Source organism: Papio anubis, chromosome 6, assembly GCF_008728515.1.
Source record: "Papio anubis isolate 15944 chromosome 6, Panubis1.0, whole genome shotgun sequence".
Classification (NCBI taxonomy): Eukaryota; Metazoa; Chordata; class Mammalia; order Primates; family Cercopithecidae; genus Papio; species Papio anubis.
In genome coordinates this window covers 157,725,255-157,748,054 of record NC_044981.1, presented here as the reverse complement: position 1 = coordinate 157,748,054, position 22,800 = coordinate 157,725,255, and the positions used below count along the sequence as shown (strand labels likewise).

The window sequence follows — 22,800 nt, the reverse complement described above, 5'->3', positions numbered from 1 at the left end:
GGCACGATCTAGGCTCACTGCAAGCTCCAGCTCCCAGGTTCACGCCATTCTCCTGCCTCAGCCTCCTGAGTAGCTGGGACTACAGGCACCCGCCACCACGCCCAGCTAATTTTTTGTATTTTTAGTAGAGACGGGGTTTCACCATGTTAGCCAGGATGGTCTCGATCTCCTGACCTCGTGATCCGCCCGCCTCGGCCTCTCAAAATGCTGGGATTACAGGTGTGAGCCACCGCGCCCTGCCAGCCTCCCAGGTTTAAGTGATTCTCCTGCCTCAGCCTCCCGAGTAGCTGGGATTACCGGCACCCACCACCACGTCCAGCAATTTTTTTTTTTTTTTTTTTTGTATTTTTAGTGGAGATGGGGTTTTACCATGTTGGCCAGGCTCGTTTTGAACTCCTGACCTCAAGTGATCTGCCTACCTTGGCCTCCCAAAGTGCTAGGATTACAGGTGTGAGCCCCTGCTCCCGGCCTCCTGCTGACTTTTAATGCATGCTTTAAGCCCTCATCGGGTCATTTGTCTGCCCCCAGAGGTAACTGTGCCGGCTTCTGTAGCCAGATTTCATGGTGTGAACTTGTTGAAAGGGAATTCCCAGTAGGATTTGGCCTCCTGCACTCCCATCCCTAGGGTCTTTCAAGGTCATGGGGTGAATCTCAGGAAAAAGTAAAGCTTAAAACGCTGCTTCTGAGCTCACTGATGGGAAAACACCTGCTGTTTCATTTCATAAGTACCAAAACCCAGAAAAAGGCAATACATCATCTTTGCTTTGTCAGGCACATGAGTTCATCATTTTTGGCCTTGATAGTAAGAAGCATCTTCTTTTTTTTCACAGAAATATGGCATAGCAGCAGTTTCCTAATTCTCTGTTGATTCAGAAACTCTATGAGTACCGCTCTGATATGCTCAGAAACAGCATAAGTTCTTTGTCATATCCTTGCCTCATATAATAAGCTACTGAAGTGGATTTGCTGGAAAGGCTCTTTCTGTCACATTGTAGGTACTTGCAAAGCTAAAAGGGAAATAGGCAAAGTATTTTTGAAATGTTTCTCTCCAGCTATTTTCATCGCTGGCCAGATATTTATACCATCTTTCTTCAGCATGACATGAAATTGGCTAATTGCCACATTAGAAGAGAAAGTGCTGTTTTATTCAAGATGAGAAAGACGCTGGTATGGTTTGTATCTGTGTCCCTGCACAAATCTCATGTTGAATTTGTAATCCCCAGCGCTGGAGGTGGGACCTGGTGGGAGGTGATTGGATCACGGGGGTGGAGTTCTCATGAATGGTTTAGCATCGTCCTGCCTTGGTACTGTATAATGAATGAGTTCTCTTGAGATCTGGTTGTTTAAAAGTGTGTGGCACCTCCCCCATCTCTCTGTCTCGCTCTTCCTCCTGCCATGTAAGATGTCCACTCCCTCTTTGCCTTCCACCATGAGTAAAAGCTTCCTGAGGCCTCCCCAGAAGCAGAAGCCGCTGTGCTTCCTGTACAGCCTGCAGAACCATAAGCCAATTAAACCTCTTTTCTTTACAAATTGTCCATTCTCAGGTATTTCTTTATAGCAGTGGGAGAATGGACTAATCCAGATGGGTCCTCAAAACGTCTATCTGGAATGAACTTAAGACCTATGTCACACATTTGTCCTCCAGACACGCCCCGACATAATTCAGCCGTGTTTCTTTTAATACTCAGCCCTCATTCTAAAGTCAGTTAAATTATTTAACACCTCACAGCACTTCTGGTTCTTCTTCAGAGGATGCCTTGACTATTCTTGTTTTGGCATTTGCATATAAATTTGAGAATCCGCGTAAGTTTCACAAAATCAAAAAGCAATAGCCTCCCTGGGATTTTGATTAGACTCTGTTGTCCTTTTTTTTTTATTTTTTATTTTTATTTTTTTTTTGAGACGGAGTCTCGCTCTATCACCCAGGCTGGAGTGCAGTGGCGCGATCTCAGCTCACTGCAAGCTCCGCCTCCCGGGTTCCCGCCATTCTCCTGCCTCAGCCTCCCGAGTAGCTGGGACTACAGGCGCCCGCCACCAAGCCCGGCTAATTTTTTTTGTATTTTTAGTAGAGACGGGGTTTCACCATGTTAGCCAGGATGATCTCGATCTCCTGACCTCGTGATCCGCCCGCCTCGGCCTCCCAAAGTGCTGGGATTACAGGCGTGAGCCACCGCGCCCGGCCAGGCTCTGTTGTCCCTTTTTACTGACAGAAAACCTGAGGTGCAGAATAGTTAATGTGCCCAAAACAGGGTTCCAATACACAACCAAGAAGAGAGAGAGCAGAGCCGCAAACTCGGGCAATGGAACTCTCAAGCCCACATGCAACCACCACACACCAGGCCAGGAAACGGGCCTTGAGGACAGAAGTGGAGCTGCAACTTAAGACCCCAAACACACCAAGCCTTGTCTGATTTCTCTTTAGGCTCCTCTGCTTGGGTTCCTCTTTACGCTTCACCAGTGCTATGTGAGACTCTGGTTCATGCATTACTAGTGACGATTTTACCGGAGGGCATATGGTAAAATTTCAATTTACCCTGAAATCTTATAAGGAAAAAAAGAATTCTTTATTTTTCTTCCTAATGCCCTAATATTAAACTGGACACTGAGGAAGGTAGTGTTTAATCCCCTGCATTTCCGATGTCAGCTGGCTTCCTTTTCATAGTGTAGAATTGGCAAAACAAAGGATTTGTCAAGTAATTTACAAACGCTAGGCCCCAGAAACCTAGTGAAAACTGGAGCTTGGCCTGACCAGATTGTCTTGACGCCATTAGTGGCTAATCCGGGGGAAAATGGGCAAATTGCATGAATATTCAACATCAAACTGTTACTGCTGCCAAACTGCAAACCCATGTAAACCCCTCCTATTTACGTGGCTCCCAAAGTCAAGTGCACTGAGCGGGGGCTGCCAGCTTAACGCCTATTCCTCAGTGGGAGCCTGGGAGTGTTGAAACTCAGTACGGAGCTTTCCAGCCTGGAAATGTCTGTGGAAGTGCTGTCTGCGAAGGCCAGAGATGTGATGATTCAGACCCTGCAGGGCCTGGATTTGTGCCAGAGAGTGGAGCTTCCGGGGCCTAGAGAATGGGATGTCTCAGTGGAGTAAAGATGATTTCAGAGAACTCAGGCCAAAAGCTTCTTCCCATTTCCCTTCTATCAGAAATGTATAGGAATCTTGCAGGAATGCAGCCTGCCTTCCAGATAGTTCCAGTAAATGCAAACATGCCTCCCTGTGATCTCCGTATGCCTGAAACCTCAGAGCCAACCTGCATGGCCCAGGAGTGACTGCACTAAAAGCTGTGCTGTCTTCTGCCCTTGGGGTAATTTCTGGGCTGCTCTGCAAAAGGGAGTTCTGAGCCCAAAATACTCCTGACACGTGCAGGAGAAAGAGCTCAGAGTTAAAAGTGACCCCCAAGATCAGCTACCGATTGTGGCAAGCGTAGGCAGTTGCCCAACCTCACCATTGCCTCAGTTTCTTATTCTGAAAAATGGGATGATAAGAATACTCATCTTGTGGGATTCATAGGAGCCTTAAAATGAGATCATATGTGTGAAACTCTTACAGAAGCCCCTCAATTTATGATGGGATTACATCCCGATAAATCCATTGCAAATTGAAAATATTGTAGGTCAAAAAGGCATTGCATATACCTCAACTGTCAAACATCATTGTCTAGCCTAGCTTGCCTTAAATGTGCTCAGCACATGTACGTCAGCCTACGGTTAGGCCAAATGATCTTACACAAAGCTTATTTTGTAATAAAGTGCTGAATAGTCCATGTAATTTATTGAATACTGTACTGAAAGTGAAAAACAGAAGAGTTGTATGACCTCGAATTAAAATTTCTCTGAATGGATATTGCTTTTACACCATCGTAAAGCTGGGAATTTTCAGTGGAAGCGTAAGTCGAGGACCATCTGTATACAGATTGTTCATTATTAATAAAGATTGTAACCATTTTAGGGCCTCTCCACTACTATTGTTAGAAAGTTTGTTGTAACATTAGACGTCTTCCTGGGGTCGTCTGCAAGGCTCTTCTGCTTCCAGGACAAGCGAGTCCACTGCTCTCAGCTTTCCTTTTCATCAGAGTATTTGAAACTCCTGCCCTTTTCCTCAAAGGAAACCGTTTATTTCCCAAACTGTAAAGTCATTTCATTATTCTGTTTTGAGCTGGAGACTGATTAGAGGACTGTGAGTCTAACTGTATGTGTGTGTTGAGTTTCTTTCTGATTTCAGAACACTTAAGATGTGTGTGTCTGTGTGTGGCTGTGTCTGTGTGTGTGTGTCTGTGTGTGTGTGGTGTGTGTGTGTGTGGTGTGTGTGTGTGTGTCTGTGTGTGTGTGTGTCTATGTGTGTGTGTGGTGTGTGTGTCTATGTCTGTGTGTGTGTGTGGTGTGTGTGTCTATGTCTGTGTGTGTGTGTGTGGTGTGTGTGGTGTGTGTGTGTGTCTGTGTGTGTGTGTCTATGTGTGTGTGTGGTGTGTGTGTCTGTGTGTGTGGTGTGTGTGTGTGTGTCTGTGTGTGTGTGTGTGGTGTGTGTGTCTGTGTGTGTGTGTGGTGTGTGTGTGTCTGTGTGTGTGTGTGTGGTGTGTGTGTCTGTTAGTGTTATTGGTGTGTGTGTCTGTGTGTGTGTTGGTGTGTGTGTGTCTGTGTGTCTGTGTGTGTGTGTCTGTGTGTGTCTGTGTGTGTTGATGTGTGTGTGTGTCTGTGTGTGTGGTGTGTGTGTCTGTGTGTGTGTGTGTCTATGTCTGTGTGTGTGTGTGGTGTGTGTCTATGTCTGTGTGTGTGTGGTGTGTCTATGTCTATGTGTGTGTGTGTGTGTGGTGTGTGTGTGGTGTGTGTGTGTGTATGTGTCTGTGTGTGTGTCTATGTGTCTGTGTGTGGTGTGTGTGTCTATGTGTGTGGTGTGTGTGTGTGTGTGTGTGTCTGTATGTGTGTGTGTATGCTGTGTGTGTGTGTGTGGAGTGTGTGTGTGTCTGTGTGTGTGTGTGTAGCGGGTGTGTGTGTGTGTGTGTGTCTGTGTGTGTGTGTGTCTGTGTGTGTGTGACCAGGGTGTGGTGGGGGTAGTTTTCGTACCTTCATAGTTATTTGTATTTACTGATATCCTCAAAATTGAGCCCTTGTCTACCTTCGCTAAATCATTCTACAAATATTTTTTAAAATTAAGCTCCCACCCTGTGCCAATGATGGCCCTCATGTGCTGGAGAAACAGTGGTGGTTTTCAAGTCACTGCCTCCCTAGTCCTGGGTGCTTGAGGGGTGGCGCCCACTCTGGGTGTGTCCTCGTCCTTGTCAGGGCAGGCTTGACTTCAGGGCAGTCCTGCTGGAAGTGAGGGGTGAGCGGGGATCTGGAGGAGGTGAATGAGAGAAGGGAGATGGCATGGGGCTGGGGGTGAGAGAATGGGGCTCAGGCCGCGATGGCAGCAGGAGGGGAAGCCGGATTTGTGGCCTGTCCTGTGGGCAGCCATCAGTCAAGTGGGACCCAGGGCCCCGTGGCTGGCTCAGCTACTGCCCAGCTGGGAAGCGGTGAACCCTGGCCGAGTGGCTCCACCTTCCAGGCCTCAATTTCCTCATCTGTAATCAAAGTACCAACCTCAGAGGATATTGGGAGAATGAAAGGATTATTGTTAAAGGGCTTAGACTATGCTGGACAGGAAGTAAGCACTACATCAATGTTGGCAAAATAAAGATAAATCAACTAACGCACAGTGAGTTTAACCTCAAGTGTATATTTTTCTTTTCAGAGCACGTTTTTTTCTGACTCTAAAAGCACATCGTGTTTTTGCTAACATTTCCTATTTGTTTGTGTTTTAGACGCCTTCCTGAGTCCTGGATCTTTCTTCCTTCTGGAAATCTTGGACTGTGGGTATTTATTTATTTCTGAATAAGAGCGTCCACACACCATGGACCTCGCGGGACTGCTGAAGTCTCAGTTCCTGTGTCACCTGGTCTTCTGCTACGTCTTCATTGCCTCGGGGCTAATCATCAACACCGTTCAGCTCTTCACTCTCCTCCTCTGGCCAATTAACAAGCAGCTTTTCCGGAAGATCAACTGCAGACTGTCCTATTGCATCTCAAGCCGTAAGATACTTAAGATTCTATATTTTCGTCTTTATTGTGGATGTGTGTATCAGAATTACAGCTCTTGATATGGATTCACTAGGCTTTCATTGCATGCTGAGCTGTTTTTTTGTTTTGCTTTTGTTTGTTTTAGGTTTGAAATGGCTATTTTGTTCTCAATCCCCCAAAATTATTTTTTGAATGAATAATGCCAGTAGCTCAAAATTCAACAGCCACAGACAGGTATACGACGAAAAGTAAATACGCATTCTATTAGTTTCTTTAGTTATCCTCAGAACCAATCAGTATTAATGCTTTCTTAGTTATCCTTATAGGAATAGCATACATACAGCTCTTATACTTGTAAATGCATGTGCATCTTTCTGTGTGTATGTCTATATAGATAGATACATATACATACATATATTTTTTTAAAAACGAGTGGCAGTATACTATATTGTTTTCTTCCTTGCCTTTTTTCTTCAGCTTTTTATTTTAAGATAATGGATTCACATGAAGCTGTAACAAATAATACTGAGAAATCCTGTACACTCCTTGACCGGTTTCTCCCTATGGTAGCATCTTGCACAACTGAAATAGCATATTCCAACCAGAAAATTGACATTGATACAATTCACAACCCTACTCCTATTTCTCCACTTTTAAGTACACTCACTTGTGTGTGTGTATGTGTCTGTATGTTTGATTATGCTAGGCCATTTCAAACATGACTAATTTGACTGGCCTGAGTTTCAACAATTGAAAAGATGAATGAGTATATTGGGACATCTAGAAATGCATTTTGCTGTTGGTATTGATTAGCCTTAAGCCTATACCTATTCTCAAAAGTAGAGAACGCAGTGTGATATTAATAATGATATATGTAGGTGTGAATATATTTCAAAATATGAGCTTTTAAAAAATTTGGCTATTAAATATCATCTATCTAAGATTATGCCAAGAGTCCAAAATTATTGATATATTTTTGATACCATTTAAATAAAATGATCAAATTTGAATTTGAATCAAAACAATTCAAGCTATGTATAATTATCCAAGTGGATTACCACTGATCCAGTCTTAGTTGTTAAACTTCAGAATACTAACTTGTAAGGAAAAAAAGTCATAGACATATCCTTATTTATGACTTTTTTCACCAGCTCAGAACTTACAGATATGCCTGATACTATTTCAGATATAGTTTGAGTGCAAGACCTTCCATGTCTTGTATTATAATGCTTTACAGAAATATGTCTTGAAAGTCTTCATAAGATCCTAAGTTTGAATTATCATTGTAAAACAGCAACTGTAGTCTATTTGTCTGTGGCCCGTTGGGTACAACCACCAATTCAATCCAATATGATGCAGTGTACTTTCCTTGTCATAGACGTCACTTAACAATGGTCTCCTAGTATGTACGCCTCTACGGTGGTATATAAAAAGGAAAAACTTGTACAAACAGTGCAGAGACAGTAGGAGATGATTTGGACAGGAACTGTAGCTGTTTGAAGAGAGTTGAGCTTTTGTAATCAAGGGAAAGGAGATAGTCGACTGAGATTTAAAAGATGTTTATAATTTTAAACGTCTTTTTACCCTCTAGCAGTTGGTCTCTATTTAAGCAGAATTTAAACTTAACAAAGCAATACTGATTACGCTTTTCATTGAAACCTGCATTTATGTGACTTGCATGCACCTATGGAGATTTCAAAATCTGTTAGTTTGCAATGTGAAATCCTGTATGTTTGTACTGCCATAACCCCTACCCAAATTTCAAGTGGATGGTTAAGAATTGCATTTCGCGTTTGGAGTTAAGAAATAAGAAACAGGATTTGGAATCAGAGTCCACGAGAGTACCATATTTTTCTTTTGATTGATGGTAAAGACATGCTAAGTTTATGGCAGGATTGTGGAGATATTTTTCCCAGGATGCGTTAGCATATCTGTTTCTGGTGGAAATTAAGATGGGCAACAAATTCAGAAAGCAAGGCAGATTTGTATCCATCACAAATTAATTATTTAGAACAAACTCCAAATGAAACTCAAGAATTAACCATCTAAGACAACTGGCATCTCAATGTGGGTGCAATGAAGGGTGGGCAGTCTAATTTTACTGAAGGTCTAGAAGCACCTCCATCCAGGTATACCCAGTGATGCTCTGTGCCTTCTTCCCCAGAGGAAGCACTTCCATCCAGGTGCACCCCAGCAATGACCTTTGCCTACGTTCCCAGAGGAAGGCTTCCTAGGGCTTTGGGCCAAGCAATAGTAGAAGCATTTTTAAACAATCTGAAACGGGAAGGGAAGATTTCTCCCTCTAGAGGAGCAGTCCTGGCTGCTGGGAAAAGAGAATACGGTAGAAAGTGAGGGTGATGATCCTGGGTGGCTCATGGGCACATTATGGTGATAAGCCCGTGCAAACTATCCCCAGGTTTGAGAGAATCCTCGCCAGGATTCTCTGTTTCTGGTATCCCTCTAGGTGCTAGCAGGGCTGTTCTCTTCCTGCTTCCTTTTCCTTGCTCTAGATAATTGACAGACTTCCTCTGTCAATTATTTCACAGTAACCAAGGCCATGTAAGAAGAGTGTTTAGGAAACCTTGCTGGGCCACTGATCAGCCAGAGGAGGAGACAGTTCGCGGCGAATTCAGCAGCTTCACTAGGAGATGACTCTGCAGCGTCTGTGCTGTAACTCTCCTCTGCTTTCCTGTGACTTAAGATAGAAACTGTTCATGCCTTTAATTGTGTCTTCTGGCGTATGAGTCACTCTGAGCTTAGACAGTCATGAGCATTCATCATTTGCAGCTGATTTTCTAAGGAAAAGGCAGAAAAAAATGCTTCCTTGAGACATGGAGCCCTTCCATCTCTGTGTTCGCTTTCGTCTAGCAGAGCTATGTCTTTGCCTCTTATCTCATTAAATATTTGTTAAGAGCTTGGTGTGTTAACAAGTAAGTTCAAAGCGGTTACCAGCCCTGGTGTGGTAAAGCTTTCATGCAAAAGGCCATGCTGATGTAAAAGACAAATAGAGACAAAACAAGCAGTAAAGACAGCCTGGGTAACAGCAGGACACACCAAGACACCGAGCAGAGAATTTTATTCTACTGGCAGCAACCAACCTCATGAATAACAAGTTCAAAGTAATATAATCTTGATGGATGATTTTTAGAGGGTTGCTTTGTCTTATTTTTGCCTAGATTTGTAGAAAGGAAAGGCCAAGTCAGGCTGGCTTGGCATGCTGAAGGAGGAAGGGAGGATGGAGCCAGCTTCTTTAAGGTAAAAAGAAGGAAGAAAGTTAGAAGAAGATAGGTGAAGAGTAGAATTTCATTGCCTTTCCACTAAGCAGGATGTGCCATTTAATCTCTAGGGAAAGGTGGCCAAGACTGGCTTTTTTTTTCCTTTCTGACACTGTGGATTTCAAAACAAAACAGAAAGATTAGGAGAATCTATTAATGTCAGGGTTAAAAAAAAAAAAAAAAAGGCGGGGGTGGGAAGGATTGCCGATGACCTAATTGTCCTGGAAAGGGCCAGTGAAATGAAACACAGTGGGCACCAGCCCCATTCTACAGCCCCCAGCCCTGGTGCTGTGCTTCCAAATTCAGTGTTGACCATCCCCACCCCACACCCCCAGCCCCGGTGCCTTGCTTCCAAATTCAGTGTTGCTGTGAACAGGCTTTATGAGCTGGAGCCTGCCACTGAATATTCCTGGACTATGACGCTTATGGTTTTAAACGGCTGTTGGATGCACAGCTACACATCTTCCTTTAATGGGCAAGGCCACATGGTGGCAAGAAGGGAGTGAGAATTTGGAGTGCCAGCCTGCAAAATTACACATTCTGCCTCCCCTGCTACAGGCTCCATCCATCGCCTTTGGTGAGCCACATAAACTCTCTGAGTCCAAATAACAGGGCCAATTACAATGGCCGCTTCAAAATGCAGAATGAGATGCTCTGTCTGAAAGTGCTTTAGAAATTCCTTAAAGTACATCACATTTAGGATGGAAATTGGAATTTGTGTCCATGGAAGGAGGAAGAGTAGGGGCGTTGGCAAGGGTGTATTGATCTTTCTTCCTATTGGTTCGTTACTTGGACAGGTAACTTCAAAACACTCAGCGACATTTGAAGTAAAGGGGATGGAAGAGTTGACCGGGCTTCTGATCGTGTTCTAATAAAGGATTTAGAATTTTTGATTTTCCTCTTGGGAAGTTGTTTACTTCCTTTTCACCACTCCCACCACGCCTCACACTTGATGAGTGTTTGCCGCTGTATTTGTAGAAGGTTCGCAAAAGGAGAGTAAGCTCTATGTTGTCTCTTACAACACTACTGCGTGTAGTGGTGAAAGTGATTTATCTGTGTCTCGCTGGCATAACAATAGACATTGGTAACATACTTCAGGATGTCTAAGTCACTTCAGATTTGCTACTCGAGAAGGGATTTGGCAGTGACCAGGAGGCCTGGCAGAAGTTGGTCTGCTCCTACCAGGAAGGTGGGACCAGGGCCTGGGAACAAATCAGGAACAGTGGCAGCAAGGGCTGTGCATGGAAGAGGACTGGGAGCTCCGAGTTGCTGGAGAAAGTGCAGAGCAAGTCACGTAATTACTGGAACCTGTCTGAAATTGACGACCACGGAGAACGGGAGATCTCAAATCTGCTTTCCTCAGAGGAAGCAGATATTCCACCCAGCCAGAGCCTTGGGGCGAAAAGGCAGTCAGGTCTTCCATCTGGGTTGGGGACTTGTGCTTTTTAGTCCCTCCTCTGGGCAAGGATACCTCAATTTTGAGTCTGTTCATGTGCTTATTGACCAAGGTGTCACCAGGGAGGTCTGAAAACCTAACAAGACAAGCTTGTGTGGAACAGAAGCTTTAGTGGAACAGAGCAGTCTTTGGCACATGAGTCACAACATGAGACCCACTAGAGGCTGGTGTTTCTGGATCTCTGCCCTGAAAGGTGTGCGAGCTGTTGGTTTTGTGTGCTTTCCTGTGTATGCCATTCTAATCCCAGACACTAGCAGACTGATTTGCTCTTCTGCCAGCACTGGAAACTGTCTCCAGGTGTGTGACTGCCAGGCGACCTGCTAGGTGAGGCCTGAATTTGGGTTTCCTCATCCTTATGGACAAAGTACTTTTTGCACATTGGATTATCAAGTTGTAAAACAAAACAAGCTTTCCGTCTTCTCTTCCTTCTTCCTTCTTCTTCCCTGCTTTGCCTAGGAGCTCCCCCGAGGGAAGTCATCTGTCATTCTGATGGCCTCAGGATGATGCTGTGGGTGCTGGGCCAGCACTTTCATTTTGCTGTCATTGCTGTATATTAACCCACCATCAGCAGGCTGGGGACACTCCTACCAGCTGCAGACCCTCCTGGCCGGCAGCACAGGGAAGGCAAGGTGACCTCTCAGGAGCCTCCGCTATGGTAACTGAGGGCAATCCTGGCCGCGTCCATGTGCGATCATCTGCTTTCATTCTATGTGTTAAAAGTTTATACCAAGTGAACCTAGCTCTCCGGCGCTGCCTGGCTGCCTTTCTGACTCTCCGATAAGTGAGAAAAGACGGAGGGCGGCAGCTTCCTGATGTTTGTCAACTTGGCCAGGCAACAATTGGGTGTGGGCCACCCCCCCGACCCCACAAATGAAAATACAAGGGAAGTCTGTGGTGTCACGTCGGTAAGAAAGCTGTTGATCCCCCAAAGAGAGCATCGCTGTGGCTTTTCCAACCACTGCATGACCTTGAGAGAAGCAGTTTGTTCTGCTAACTCTGCAGCCGGCTTCCTCTGCGCCTCTCTTCCCCGCCTGATTAATGACAGGGCTGCTTTTTCTCATTTCAATCTAAGCGGAGTTTTCACTCTTTGAGTTCCAAACAGGTTTTGACTCCTTCACTTGTCCCAGTAGTTAGTTACTCATCTCTAAGATGTCAGAAAGGGAGTGTCCTTGAGTGGCCCCTGTCCTAACCCTTCATATCACTGCCTTCGAGCCTGTCAAAATGTAGGGTTGGGCAGGACCTACTGGCCACCTCTGCCGGGAGGTCACAGCCTCAAATTTGGGTCCCCTTTTGGAAGGTCCAAAGAGTCATCCGTATCAGTTCCCAGATGGTGATCACCTTCCCAGGTAACTGGCGGTGGGTGGACTAGATCCTAAAACTGGTGATCTCGCCCTTCAAAGTAGCTGCACAGCCGTGGCTTTGGTGAGTCAAGTCAGATGGAAAAGCATTTAAAAGACCCATGACCCATGACAAAGGGAATTTAAAGCCTCTCAGACCCGCCCAGGCCTCCTTCTGCCTGCGGGTGTAAGATTCTAACCCAAAGGCAAAACCCTGCCCCCTGGACTGAGCAAGGGTTCCAGGAGTTTTATCTGCTGGGACAGCCTTGTCCTCTTTTGACCCTGTCACCTGCGGGTACCTTTTACTTCTGACGTGTGTCCACGCTGCACAGCTGAAACGGGCAAACACAGCCGGCCTTCACCTGGGGTCGCACACCCTGAGGGCTCGGCATCACAAGGCCCCTCCGCTTCCAGCAGTGATGGGCTAGTGGGGGTGCTTCCAGAAGCTGACGAAGAGCAACCTTCCTTGTTTTCTTTTCTAGTTCTAAGGGGTGTATCTCCTGGGAGACCTCGGGAAGTGACAGGGGTTTGTTTAATAAAGTTTCGGTGCTGCAAAAGAAATAGCACTCGAATATAAAATTTTCTTTTTAATTCTCAGCAAGGCAAGTTACTGCTATAGAAGGGTGCGCCCCTACAGATGGAGCAATGGTGAAGGCACACTTGGACCAGGGAGGGGAAGGGGTTCTCATCCCTGACGCACATGGCCCCTGCTGCTGTGTCCTTCCCCTATTGGCTAGGGTTAGACTGCACAGGCTAAACCGATTCTTATTGGCTAATTTAAAGAGAGTGACAGGGGTGAGTGCTTTGGTGGGAAAAATGGTTATGACAGAGTAGGTAATCCGAATGAATCAGGGTGGAGCAGGTAATCGGAGGTAATCCGAATAAGTCAGGGTGGAGTAGGTAATTGGAATGAGTCAGGGTGGAGCAGGTAATCCAAATGAATCAGGGTGGAGCAGGTAATCGGAAGGAGTCAGGGTGGAGGAGGTAATTGGAAGGACTCAGGGTGGATAACCATGCCCAGCTAATTTTTATATTTTTAGTAGGCAGGGTTTCACCATGTTGCCCAGGCTGGTCTTGAACCCCTGACCTCAAGTGGTCCTCCCACCTCGACCTTCCAAAGTGCTGGGATTACAGGAGTGAGCCACCACACCCGGCTGCAGTCTGGTTGTCTAAAGATCTTATAATCTCTTACAAAACGAGTGCTACCTGCCACATGTTATACTGATCAGCATTAACAGGACAGAACCATCCATCCATCCCATGTTTGGGCATAAATGGACCTTGTTCTGTTTTCTCCTCTCTTAGTAAAGCTTTATGGATAGTACAACAAGCAAACAACCACAAAAGACCATTCTTTATCAAGTTAAAGAATTTAAGTATCTGAATGTACATGATACTGGAATGATAGACAGGAGAAAAATGAAAGAATCACGATCTGTGCAAGCTAAGAGGAACAACACTTCCTGATTCTGCCTTTTTATTAGCCAGCTAGTATTTATTGAGCACTTGCTGTTCCAGGAACTGTTTTGAGTAGTTAGGCACAGAGAGTTTAAGTGACTTGCCCAGGGCCACACAGGAAGTGGTGGGGCAGAGACTGGGACCAGGAAGTCTTTGACTGGAGAGCCTTTCACTTTAGCACAACCCAGCCCTGCCCTGCATTCGAGGAGCCAAACTCTGGAGGTGAGGCCATGTGTCCAGCTGGTCAGTGTAGTGGGTGATGTGCTCTCAAACCTGTGACTTCTGAGGTGCCACTCCACGGGGCTATGGAATAAAAAGAGAAGCACAGTCATTAATGGGCAGCTATTTTCAGCAGCAGTCATTACACTTGCTACATTTGTCATGTGGTGACTATGTATTAAGCATTGTGCTAAACTTTTCCTAGCCATTACCTCATTTACTTAACACCACCACTCTGCGAACAGGCAATTCCCCTGTTAACTGAGGCCTAGCGGTTGGATGACTTGCCTAAGGCTGGACAGTGAGGAGGAGAGCTGAGATTCCAAAATCCATTTTTTCTAACACACTTTGAAATAAGCAAATGTCAAATGCTATGCAAGTTTTTATTTTAACACCCAAGGATGATGTTAAGCAGACATCTGCTAGGATCAAACCTGTGCATGCTAATTCACTGCAGAATGCCTGTCGCCGCCCAGCAGGCATTCTTTAACAAACATGCACCCAAGCTCAGCCCAGGGGGCCAGGCACTGGGGTCAGCACCAGGAGAACAGAGGTGAGAGGGGTGCAGCTGCTGTCCTCGGTAGGGACCCAGTCTAGTGGAGGAGGCTCGTAGACCCAGCATGGTAGAGCAGTGAGTTGACGGCTAGACTGGAGGTACACAGGGAGTACAGGGAACAGGACAGCCCGGCCATCCTGTGCAGAGCACAGTGATGTCCCTGTGAAGCAGCATCACGAGCCAGGTGCTGAGGAATGAGGGGAATTATGAGATATTGGCAAGAGGAAAGGTGGTTCAGTAGGTGGAAGGAGCATATGCTGGCATCACCAAGTGGCTCAATGGGTTTATTCAGGCAGCCAGGCACCCAAAGGAGATGAACCTATCAAATGTCATCATGACCTTGCTGTATCGTGAGGCTGTGCAAATGAATGAGGTCAGAGGAAGCATCCACAGACACCTGCAGGACAGTGGGCATGCATACAGTGGCGCCTAGCAGCAACTTGCAGCCATTGACCCTCTGTCAGTAGATGGGCTCCGAGTATCCATCCCTCAGAAATTTCAATAATTGTGACTATCGGTTTACTTCAAGATTTATTTTTGTCTTGACCTGAACAGTTGTTCAGAATGTGCCTTTAGAAACTATTAATTTGAATTTGAAAAAAAACATCTGTCCATGCATAATCTTTTATAGAAAGATGCCCAGCTGGGTCATTATTCCCTTGAACCATTTACTAAATATTATTAAGTAATAACATTTACTTACTTTTTTATTACTAAGTACATACTACTTAGTGATAACATTTACTAAATATTATTAAGTAAAAATAGCGTAATACAAAACTGTTGGTACATTCAAATACCAATTTTATAAATATAGACTGGAGGTAAACTTGTCAGAGTGCTGTTTTTAGGAAGTAGAGATGATTTTAGAAAATTGTCTTATTATCTGGATGTCTTATGTTTTACACAATGATCTTGTATTTTATAAACCGGAAAAAATACAAAATGAAACCCAAACACCAAAAAAGGACAAAATAAGGAACAGCTTCTGGAATGAGTAGAAAAGGAAAATATAAAGTGAGCCCACTGTGAAATCAAGTGTGGTGACATTCATCAGCACCTTTTATTGATTGATGGATGGATTGGCTGCCTCTTCCAGGCCGCGTGTGGCAGAGGACCCGGGACCAGGGATGATGAGGAAGGTGTTTCAGGCTGTGCCTTACAGGACCTGAGCAGAGCATAGTCAACCCTCATTCCAAATACTGTAGTCATTCATGGAAAGGAACTAAGAGGAAAGAGCTGGATGCTTGGTGTCACGGCTGAATTATATCCCTCCAAGATGTTCAAAGCCCAGTGCTTGTGAATGTGAACTTGTTTGGAAACAGAGTCTTCATAGGTGATCAAGTTAAGATGAGGCCATTAAGGTAGGCCCTAATCCCACAAGCCTGTGTCTTTATAAAAAGGAGAAATGTGGACACAGAGAAAGACATGCAGAGAGGAAGACGATGTGAAGATATGAGGACAATGTCCCCTGTAAGCCAAAGAACACCTGGCTCCCAGCAGCTGGGAGAGAGCCGTGACACAGATCCTCCCTCACATGCTCAGAAGGAACCAACCCTGCTAACACCCCGATCTCAGGTTCCTGGAATCCAAAACTCAGACAATCAATTTCTGTTACTTACATTCCCCAGTCTGTGGTCCTTTGGCAGCCCCAGAAAATGAATCCAGTCTGTGTTCTAAGTCTTTTCTTCTACTGTGGCGGTGAAGTCCAATTTCCTGGTAAATGACACATTAATATGGTCTCTGTTTCTCTCTCCTCTCCCTTTTCCTCCTTTCTATGTCTCCCACCCCTACCTTTATTTTATTGAAAAGATAGGAAATGAGAGATTATGCAATGAAATACCTTGCTTTTATCCATGGACCAGGCCAAGAAATCCTTTTTCCCACCTCTTAAATCCAGGAACTCAAAGGAGTAAAGTGGGGCTGGTGACATTGGACATGGAGGAAAGTGACAAACTGTATATAAACTGTGTAGGAAACTTACCTGGGGGCAGCTGCCCCCCTCAGGTCCAGCCAGTGGTTGCCATGCTGGAAACCCAGCCCCAAGGGGTGGATTTTCTGCTGACCGGAGGGAAAGCCTCACACGTTTCCTTCCCATGTGTTCCTTGCTCAGCATGTTCATCTGGCGTTTGTGTCATCTCTTTAAATACGCTGTTCAGGGCCAGGTGCAGTGGCTCATGCGTGTAATCCAGCACTTTGGGAGGCCAAGGCTGGTAGATCACCTGAGGTCCAGAGTTTGAGACCAGCCTGACCAACATGGTAAACCCCATCTCTACTAAAAATTAAAAAAAAAATTAGCTGGGCGTGGTGGCGGGCGCCTGTAGTCCCAGCTACTCGGGAGACTGAGGCAGGAGAATCGCTTGAACCCGGGAGGCAGAGATTGCAGTGAGCTGAGATCGCACCACTGCACTCCAGCCTGGGTGACGGAGCAAGACTGTGTCTCAAAAATAAAAATAAAATAAGAAATATAAATACGCCGTCTGAGCCTTCAGAATGGCTTTGCACAACCACTGGGGCAGTCTGCGTAGGAAAGATAGGATGAAACTCTGTCTTTCAAACGTAGAGAAAGGCAGAAGGGTGATAGGAGAGGGACACCCGTCACAAATCACGTGGGGGCATTGCCTAACCATTTTGCAATATTCGGTTCTGTCTTACTGGCAGCCTCTCTGGCCAAAAAAGACAACAAATCTTTGGTACCTCCACTTGCTCTGCATGAGGAGCTGTAAAATGAAGTCATCTCGCCAAGGTCATCCATTCTGTTGTACCATGCGCTTCTAGGGTTTTTAATCTGAAGGATTGAGGAAGCTGTCTATCTGCCTCTGCAGCTCAGTTTAGACATAATGTTTTCTCCTCATAGTCACTGTTACACTCTGGCCCAATTCCTAGTCAAATGATTTTATTTAGAATTGGGCTTTTACTTGGCTAAACATTGCCATATGATGCTTATTGCAAAATTAACCCTTCATGCCAACACATTTTTGTTTATTTAGGAGAAAGAAGGAGGTATTGGGAGTGAGGTCTAATGATGACATTAGTGTGTTATTAGCTCAGGTCATCTGGTAATAGTGAAGGCTGTGTGGCTGGCGTACCTGGTGATTGTAAGCATATTAAATATCCAAATGAAACAGTCTCATGAAGCTGATTCAATGCAGAGTGATAAGTAAGGACACTGGAGTTCTAAGTATTTAACAGGAATAATGTAACGGTGATAGCATGCCTCACATATTTTGAGTAACAATCCATTTCTTTTTTAAATGTATCTATCTGCCTCTCTCTCTCTCTCTCTGTCTCTCTCTCTCTCTGTCTGTGTCTCTGTCTCTATCTTTTTTACTGTGAATCTGTGTCCCTGGTACAAGAAATGACCTTACATTTTAAATAGGGAATTTAGTCACTTTAAATTTCAAACAGGTGGCCCTAAAGAAACAGCAAGTTTAGGAATACACATGTGATACTGAATTGTATGAGTGGATGCTTGGCTTAAATCAAGTTGTCTTAGCTATTCATATGGTTTATAAATAAATTAATTCTCAGACAAGGTGCCCATTTGTTTTTAGAAGCATTAAATTTCACTTGTGACTTAAGTTACGGCTTTCAAATTAGGTTGTAAGTTTGACTTCGGTGTCTTGTAACTTTATAAGGCGATCGTGTGTGGTCTTCACGGCACAGTCGGTATTTCCAGGAGGTTAACACGGCAAGCCATTGGGGTATAGAAAAAACAAACCTGAGAGCTTCTATTTATGTTCCTTTTATCTCATCTCATATCACACCATCATATTGTATCATATCATAGATGTCCAGATAGGACATTTTATATATTTTAAAAATTATATAAAATACAAATTTTACATGTATAAGAGTTGTATATGCTAATGGTGCATATTTAATTTTTTTTTTTTTTAAGGAATCAAAAACATTGGAAGACTACTGCCTTAGCCTATGGGTTTTGGTTTCACCATACTGGAGATAGAATTTAAATAGCACGGCCGGGCGCGGTGGCTCAAGCCTGTAATCTCAGCACTTTGGGAGGCCGAGACGGGTGAATCATGAGGTCAGGAGATCAAGACTATCCTGGCTAACCCGGTGAAACCCCGTCTCTACTAAAAAATACAAAAAACTAGCCGGGCGAGGTGGTGGGCACCTGTAGTCCCAGCTACTCGGGGGGCTGAGGCAGGAGAATGGCGTAAACCCAGGAGGCGGAGCTTGCAGTGAGCTGAGATCTGGCCACTGCACTCCAGCCTGGGCGACAGAGAGAGACTCCATCTCAAAAAAAAAAAAAAAATTTAAATAGCATCCTTAAAGTAAGGGGGAAATAGGTTTTATGAAAACAAGCTCTAAAGCAAGGGAATCCTAATGGCAAAAAGTATTTTTATATTTTTCTCTATTTCAGTTTATCTTGGGCCCAGATGGGATCTAAGGCATTGTCAAGCATTTTGAGACCTCCCTTCTCTGGTCCTAATCTGGTTCTCCTGAAAGGAGGGGAAATATTACATTAAAAGTATTCTCCAATTCCACGGTCTGTTTTGAAGGAAAAATCCTAGAAACTCTTTGGTAGATACAGTGTTTTATCATACTGTTCATGATACGGAAAGTGTTGAGGAGAGCAGTTATTTTCTAGCATCCTTATGGCTGCCTTTGTAGCTTTCATGTGGCTGTTTTTGGGTATATTTGATGTGGACATACTGTGCTAGGGCCGTGGAGCAGAGGATCCTGCCCCGGTGTTATGGTAACACACACTTGGAGCCTGGAGTCTTGGCTTCTGAACAGTGGCCTAACCACCTTGGTGACTCAGTCAACTTACCTGGACTTGGTTTTTTTAATTGTAAGATGAGGGAAATAAATTGTAAAGTGCTAGACAAACGTAAAGTGAAGGTATTCTTGCTGTGATTTCCCCACTTAGTCAGACCATTATGCCGGCAGATGGAGTTGTGCGTGTTTTAAAAGGGATTTCTGGTAACTTGGTAATCTCTTCCCAATTTCTTCATTGATTTCATATAGATGGCTTGACATTGACCTTTGTGGGAATATTTGCACCATAGAAATCAGCAGAACTGTAAATCAGGGCTTTTTTTCCTCCCACCTGCTTCCTCCCCTGCCACACAAGAGCTGGTTGTTAAACATTTTCCAGCACAGCACCATTGGCACCGTCACTGTGAACGGAGGTAGAGATCTACAGTCATCTTGTGCAGGTTGCATGCCCACCCCAGGGCATGTGATTCTCTTGCCAGAAGAACAAGGCACCAACTTATCAGACACAGACACCAGCCATCACAGGGCATTCCAGGTGAATGCGTGCATGTTCAGTTGGTCTTTGCAGGCATCACATATTACATGCTCTATGCTACGAGGTGAGTTGGGAGATGAGGAAGAGACCCTGTCCTTCAACCCAATCACAGTCTAGTGACAGTGAACTCTGAGTGTTATCCAAACAAGAACAAACCCAGAGCTGGTATGCGCAGGGCCCCACAGGAGAAGAGGCACCAGCTGTGCTGCCTGTGACGCCTGTCCCAGGGCAGTGGCCTGGGTAGGCGGGGTTAGGGGAGGAGGTTTCTGGCTGGACTCCCTGATCCAATTCCAGGGCTTTGAGGATTTCTGAATATGCCATGCCCCTCCCAGCCAGTCCTTTCACCAGGGTAATTATGGTGTTCATAAATTGAGATTGTTCATGTACAATTTCTACATCAGTAGCCAACTTCTTTAAATGGAAAGGAACAGATTATATATACCTATGTCTCCAACTAGAGCTGAACACGATTAGTGAGAGAAAACGTAGGCACAATGTCAATGCCTTCCTACTGGATTACCATGCACCTGATGGACTCCCCCAGAGACACACAGGGAGAAGCATCTCTTTTGGACTTGGATATCGCCTGTAACATTGTGACAGTCTGTTAACACAGGTCTCCACCACAGCCTCTCCCAATGCGTCCTCCATCTGACACACCATAAGGCTTTTTAAAGCATGCTCAAACAGTGAGATGCCCTTTGATTCAACTTGGTAGACATCTATCGAGCACCTTCTGTTACCACGTACCAGGCATTGACGGGAGCCCAGTTCTGACCCGAGGCTAGGTTTTCCAGCTCAGCTCCTCCCTGGCTCCCAAGCGGATGACCGAGTTCTCCGGTGTTCCCCTGTCCTTTCGCGTCCCCATGCCTGTGCTCACTCCGCCCCTCCCCTGGCTTGCCTTCTCCACTGTCCGCTCATCTTTCATTGCTGAAATGCTGAGTCAGGCCCTAATGATAAAACACCTAAAAGGAAATTGTGACAAGGACAGGAAAGCCTGAAGGTGAAGAACACGTGCAACATGAGAACCGCATCAGCAGGTGGGCAAAGGTCAATCAAAGCCACGTGTGAGGGGAAAGTCAAATTAAGGCAGAAGCTAGCATCACTGGGTGATATGGTTTGGCTGTGTCCCCACCGAAATCTCAACTTGAATCGTATCTCCCATAATTCCTATGTGTTGTGGGAAGGACCTAAGAAGAGGTCATTGAATCATGGGGGCCAGTCTTTCTCGTGCTATTCTCGCGATAGTAAGTCTCACGAGATCTGATGGGTTTATCAGGGGTTTCCGCGTTTGTTTCTTCCTCATTTTCTCTTGCCGTTGCTACCTAAGAAGAACCTTTCACCTCCCGCCATGATTCTGAGAACTCCCCAGCCACGTGGAACTGTAAGTCCAATTAAACCTTTTGAACTTTTCTTTGTTTCCAGTTTTGGGTATGTCTTTATCAGCAGTGTGAAAACGGACTAATACACTGGGGAAAAATCATCTGAATTAAGAGAGTGCTGGGGTGGGGCCTGGGGTACCAGGGCTGATGCTGCCCCAGCATTTTGGCCTCCACAGTGGAGCACAGGGAGGAAGTTGGGAAAGAAGGAGGAAAGAACGATTGCCCGGAAGCGTTTCACTATCCTAAGAAGAGTGAGCCTGAAGATTGAAGAAGGCAGTTGCAGAGGTTGTCTGCCATCCTGGACAAGAGACACACTTGTTGCAGACATTTGCTTGAGGACAGAAGAGACTGGGGCTGCTGTTGCCTCTTCTGTTTCATGGCTTTACTCTGAGAGCCCTGAAAGCACTGACCCTTTGCTTCAGTCATCCATTGAGTTATTCCCACCCAGCCCAATGTGGGTTCAGAACCCTTTTTGAAACAGAGACATCTCCAACTTGTATTTGTGTCTAAGAGTGTTAGTCTCCTTTGTCAGACTATGAAGAAGCCTTGTCAAGGCAGGAGGGAAGCGTGCTCTTGGCAGCCTCGCAAATCTGGCTTTAGCTGAATGGTATTTTGTGTTTGTTTTCTTTAATCCTAGTCAACTGGACATGGAGCAGTTGAGAGAGGCAAGTATGTGTGAGCCTGGACAGCTTTCCAGGTCTGGGGGCAGGGGAGGGTTGATAGCCCTTCATGGCAGGGTGCATGCAAAAAGTTTTGCTTGCCGACGTAGATGAACTTGACTGTCTACTCAATTTGGTGTATAGTTTGAAAGGTAATGCTGTATTCAGAATAAAAGAATGTGTGTATCTACCTAAAAAGCAGAAATTATAATGGGTTGGTGGCTGATGGGACTTTTAGAGTTTGAGCTATCAACAGGAGACTTGGATCTTGTGTTTTTGTGTTTTCTGTTTTTTTTTTTTTTTTTTTTTTTTTTTAAGGTAGGGGAGGTTATTCTACTGTGTGATCCAAGGGGGCATACCACTTAGCTATTGCACGGATCTCAGTGTTTCAGGCACGTACTTCGGAATGTAAGTACTAGAATGTTTTAGGTTCAAAAATTTCTTGTTATGAATTTAGAATATGAGTTTTGCCTGTAACATGTGCCAGAGAGACAGACCTGAGAACCACACTCATGCTGAAGGACCAAGGTATCTGAACCTGATCACTGAACACGAGATCAGGGTGAGTCACTGCAGTCTATATTTGCTGGGTACCTGCGTATGTTTTGCAAATCCAAGAGTATGGGAAATGGCAGAGAAGGAATGAGCCATGGCTTCAAAAACCTTGAGATTCAGCACAAATATGTCCGCTGGGATGTGTAAACATTTTCAGCCCAAAGATATGTGGAAACCTAATTCTACAGAGACATTTGCTAACTAGGCAGCAGATTACAACACATGCTGTGTATGAGTTATGGAAGAGTAGAATCATAAGTTAAATGGGGTCATTAATGTAGCTTGCCAAATTGTGAAGACTCTTGTAGTAGTATTAAAATTGTACTCAAGCCTATAGAAATGTGAAGCATCTAAACAGTCTCTATGGGGTCTTTAAATAAGTATTTAAAATGTCACTTAAAAAATGTAGCTGGTAGTCTTACCAAAGAAAAAACTTAGTACGAAGCTGGATCTGGTCTGATTTTTTGAAACTGCAGATGGGCCTGTTGCCTTTGTCTCAGTCTTATCTAAGAAAGGCCAGCAGAACAGGTCTGGAGGTCAACATAGGTAGTTTTGAAATA

At 44.9% G+C, this 22,800-nt stretch overlaps 1 protein-coding gene across 2 annotated transcripts in view; it reads left to right on the top strand.

Annotated features, from left to right (window-relative positions):
* The window catches only part of AGPAT4 (1-acylglycerol-3-phosphate O-acyltransferase 4), a 139,797-nt gene that overhangs the window by 38,321 nt on the left and 78,676 nt on the right, over positions 1 to 22,800 (top strand). For both annotated transcript variants that reach the window (XM_003898375.4, XM_017958448.3), the window contains exon 2: positions 5,808 to 6,074. In XM_003898375.4, the coding sequence (XP_003898424.1) occupies positions 5,897 to 6,074 (178 nt within the window). In that variant the 5' untranslated portion in view covers positions 5,808 to 5,896. The remainder of the gene's footprint in view (positions 1 to 5,807; positions 6,075 to 22,800) is intronic.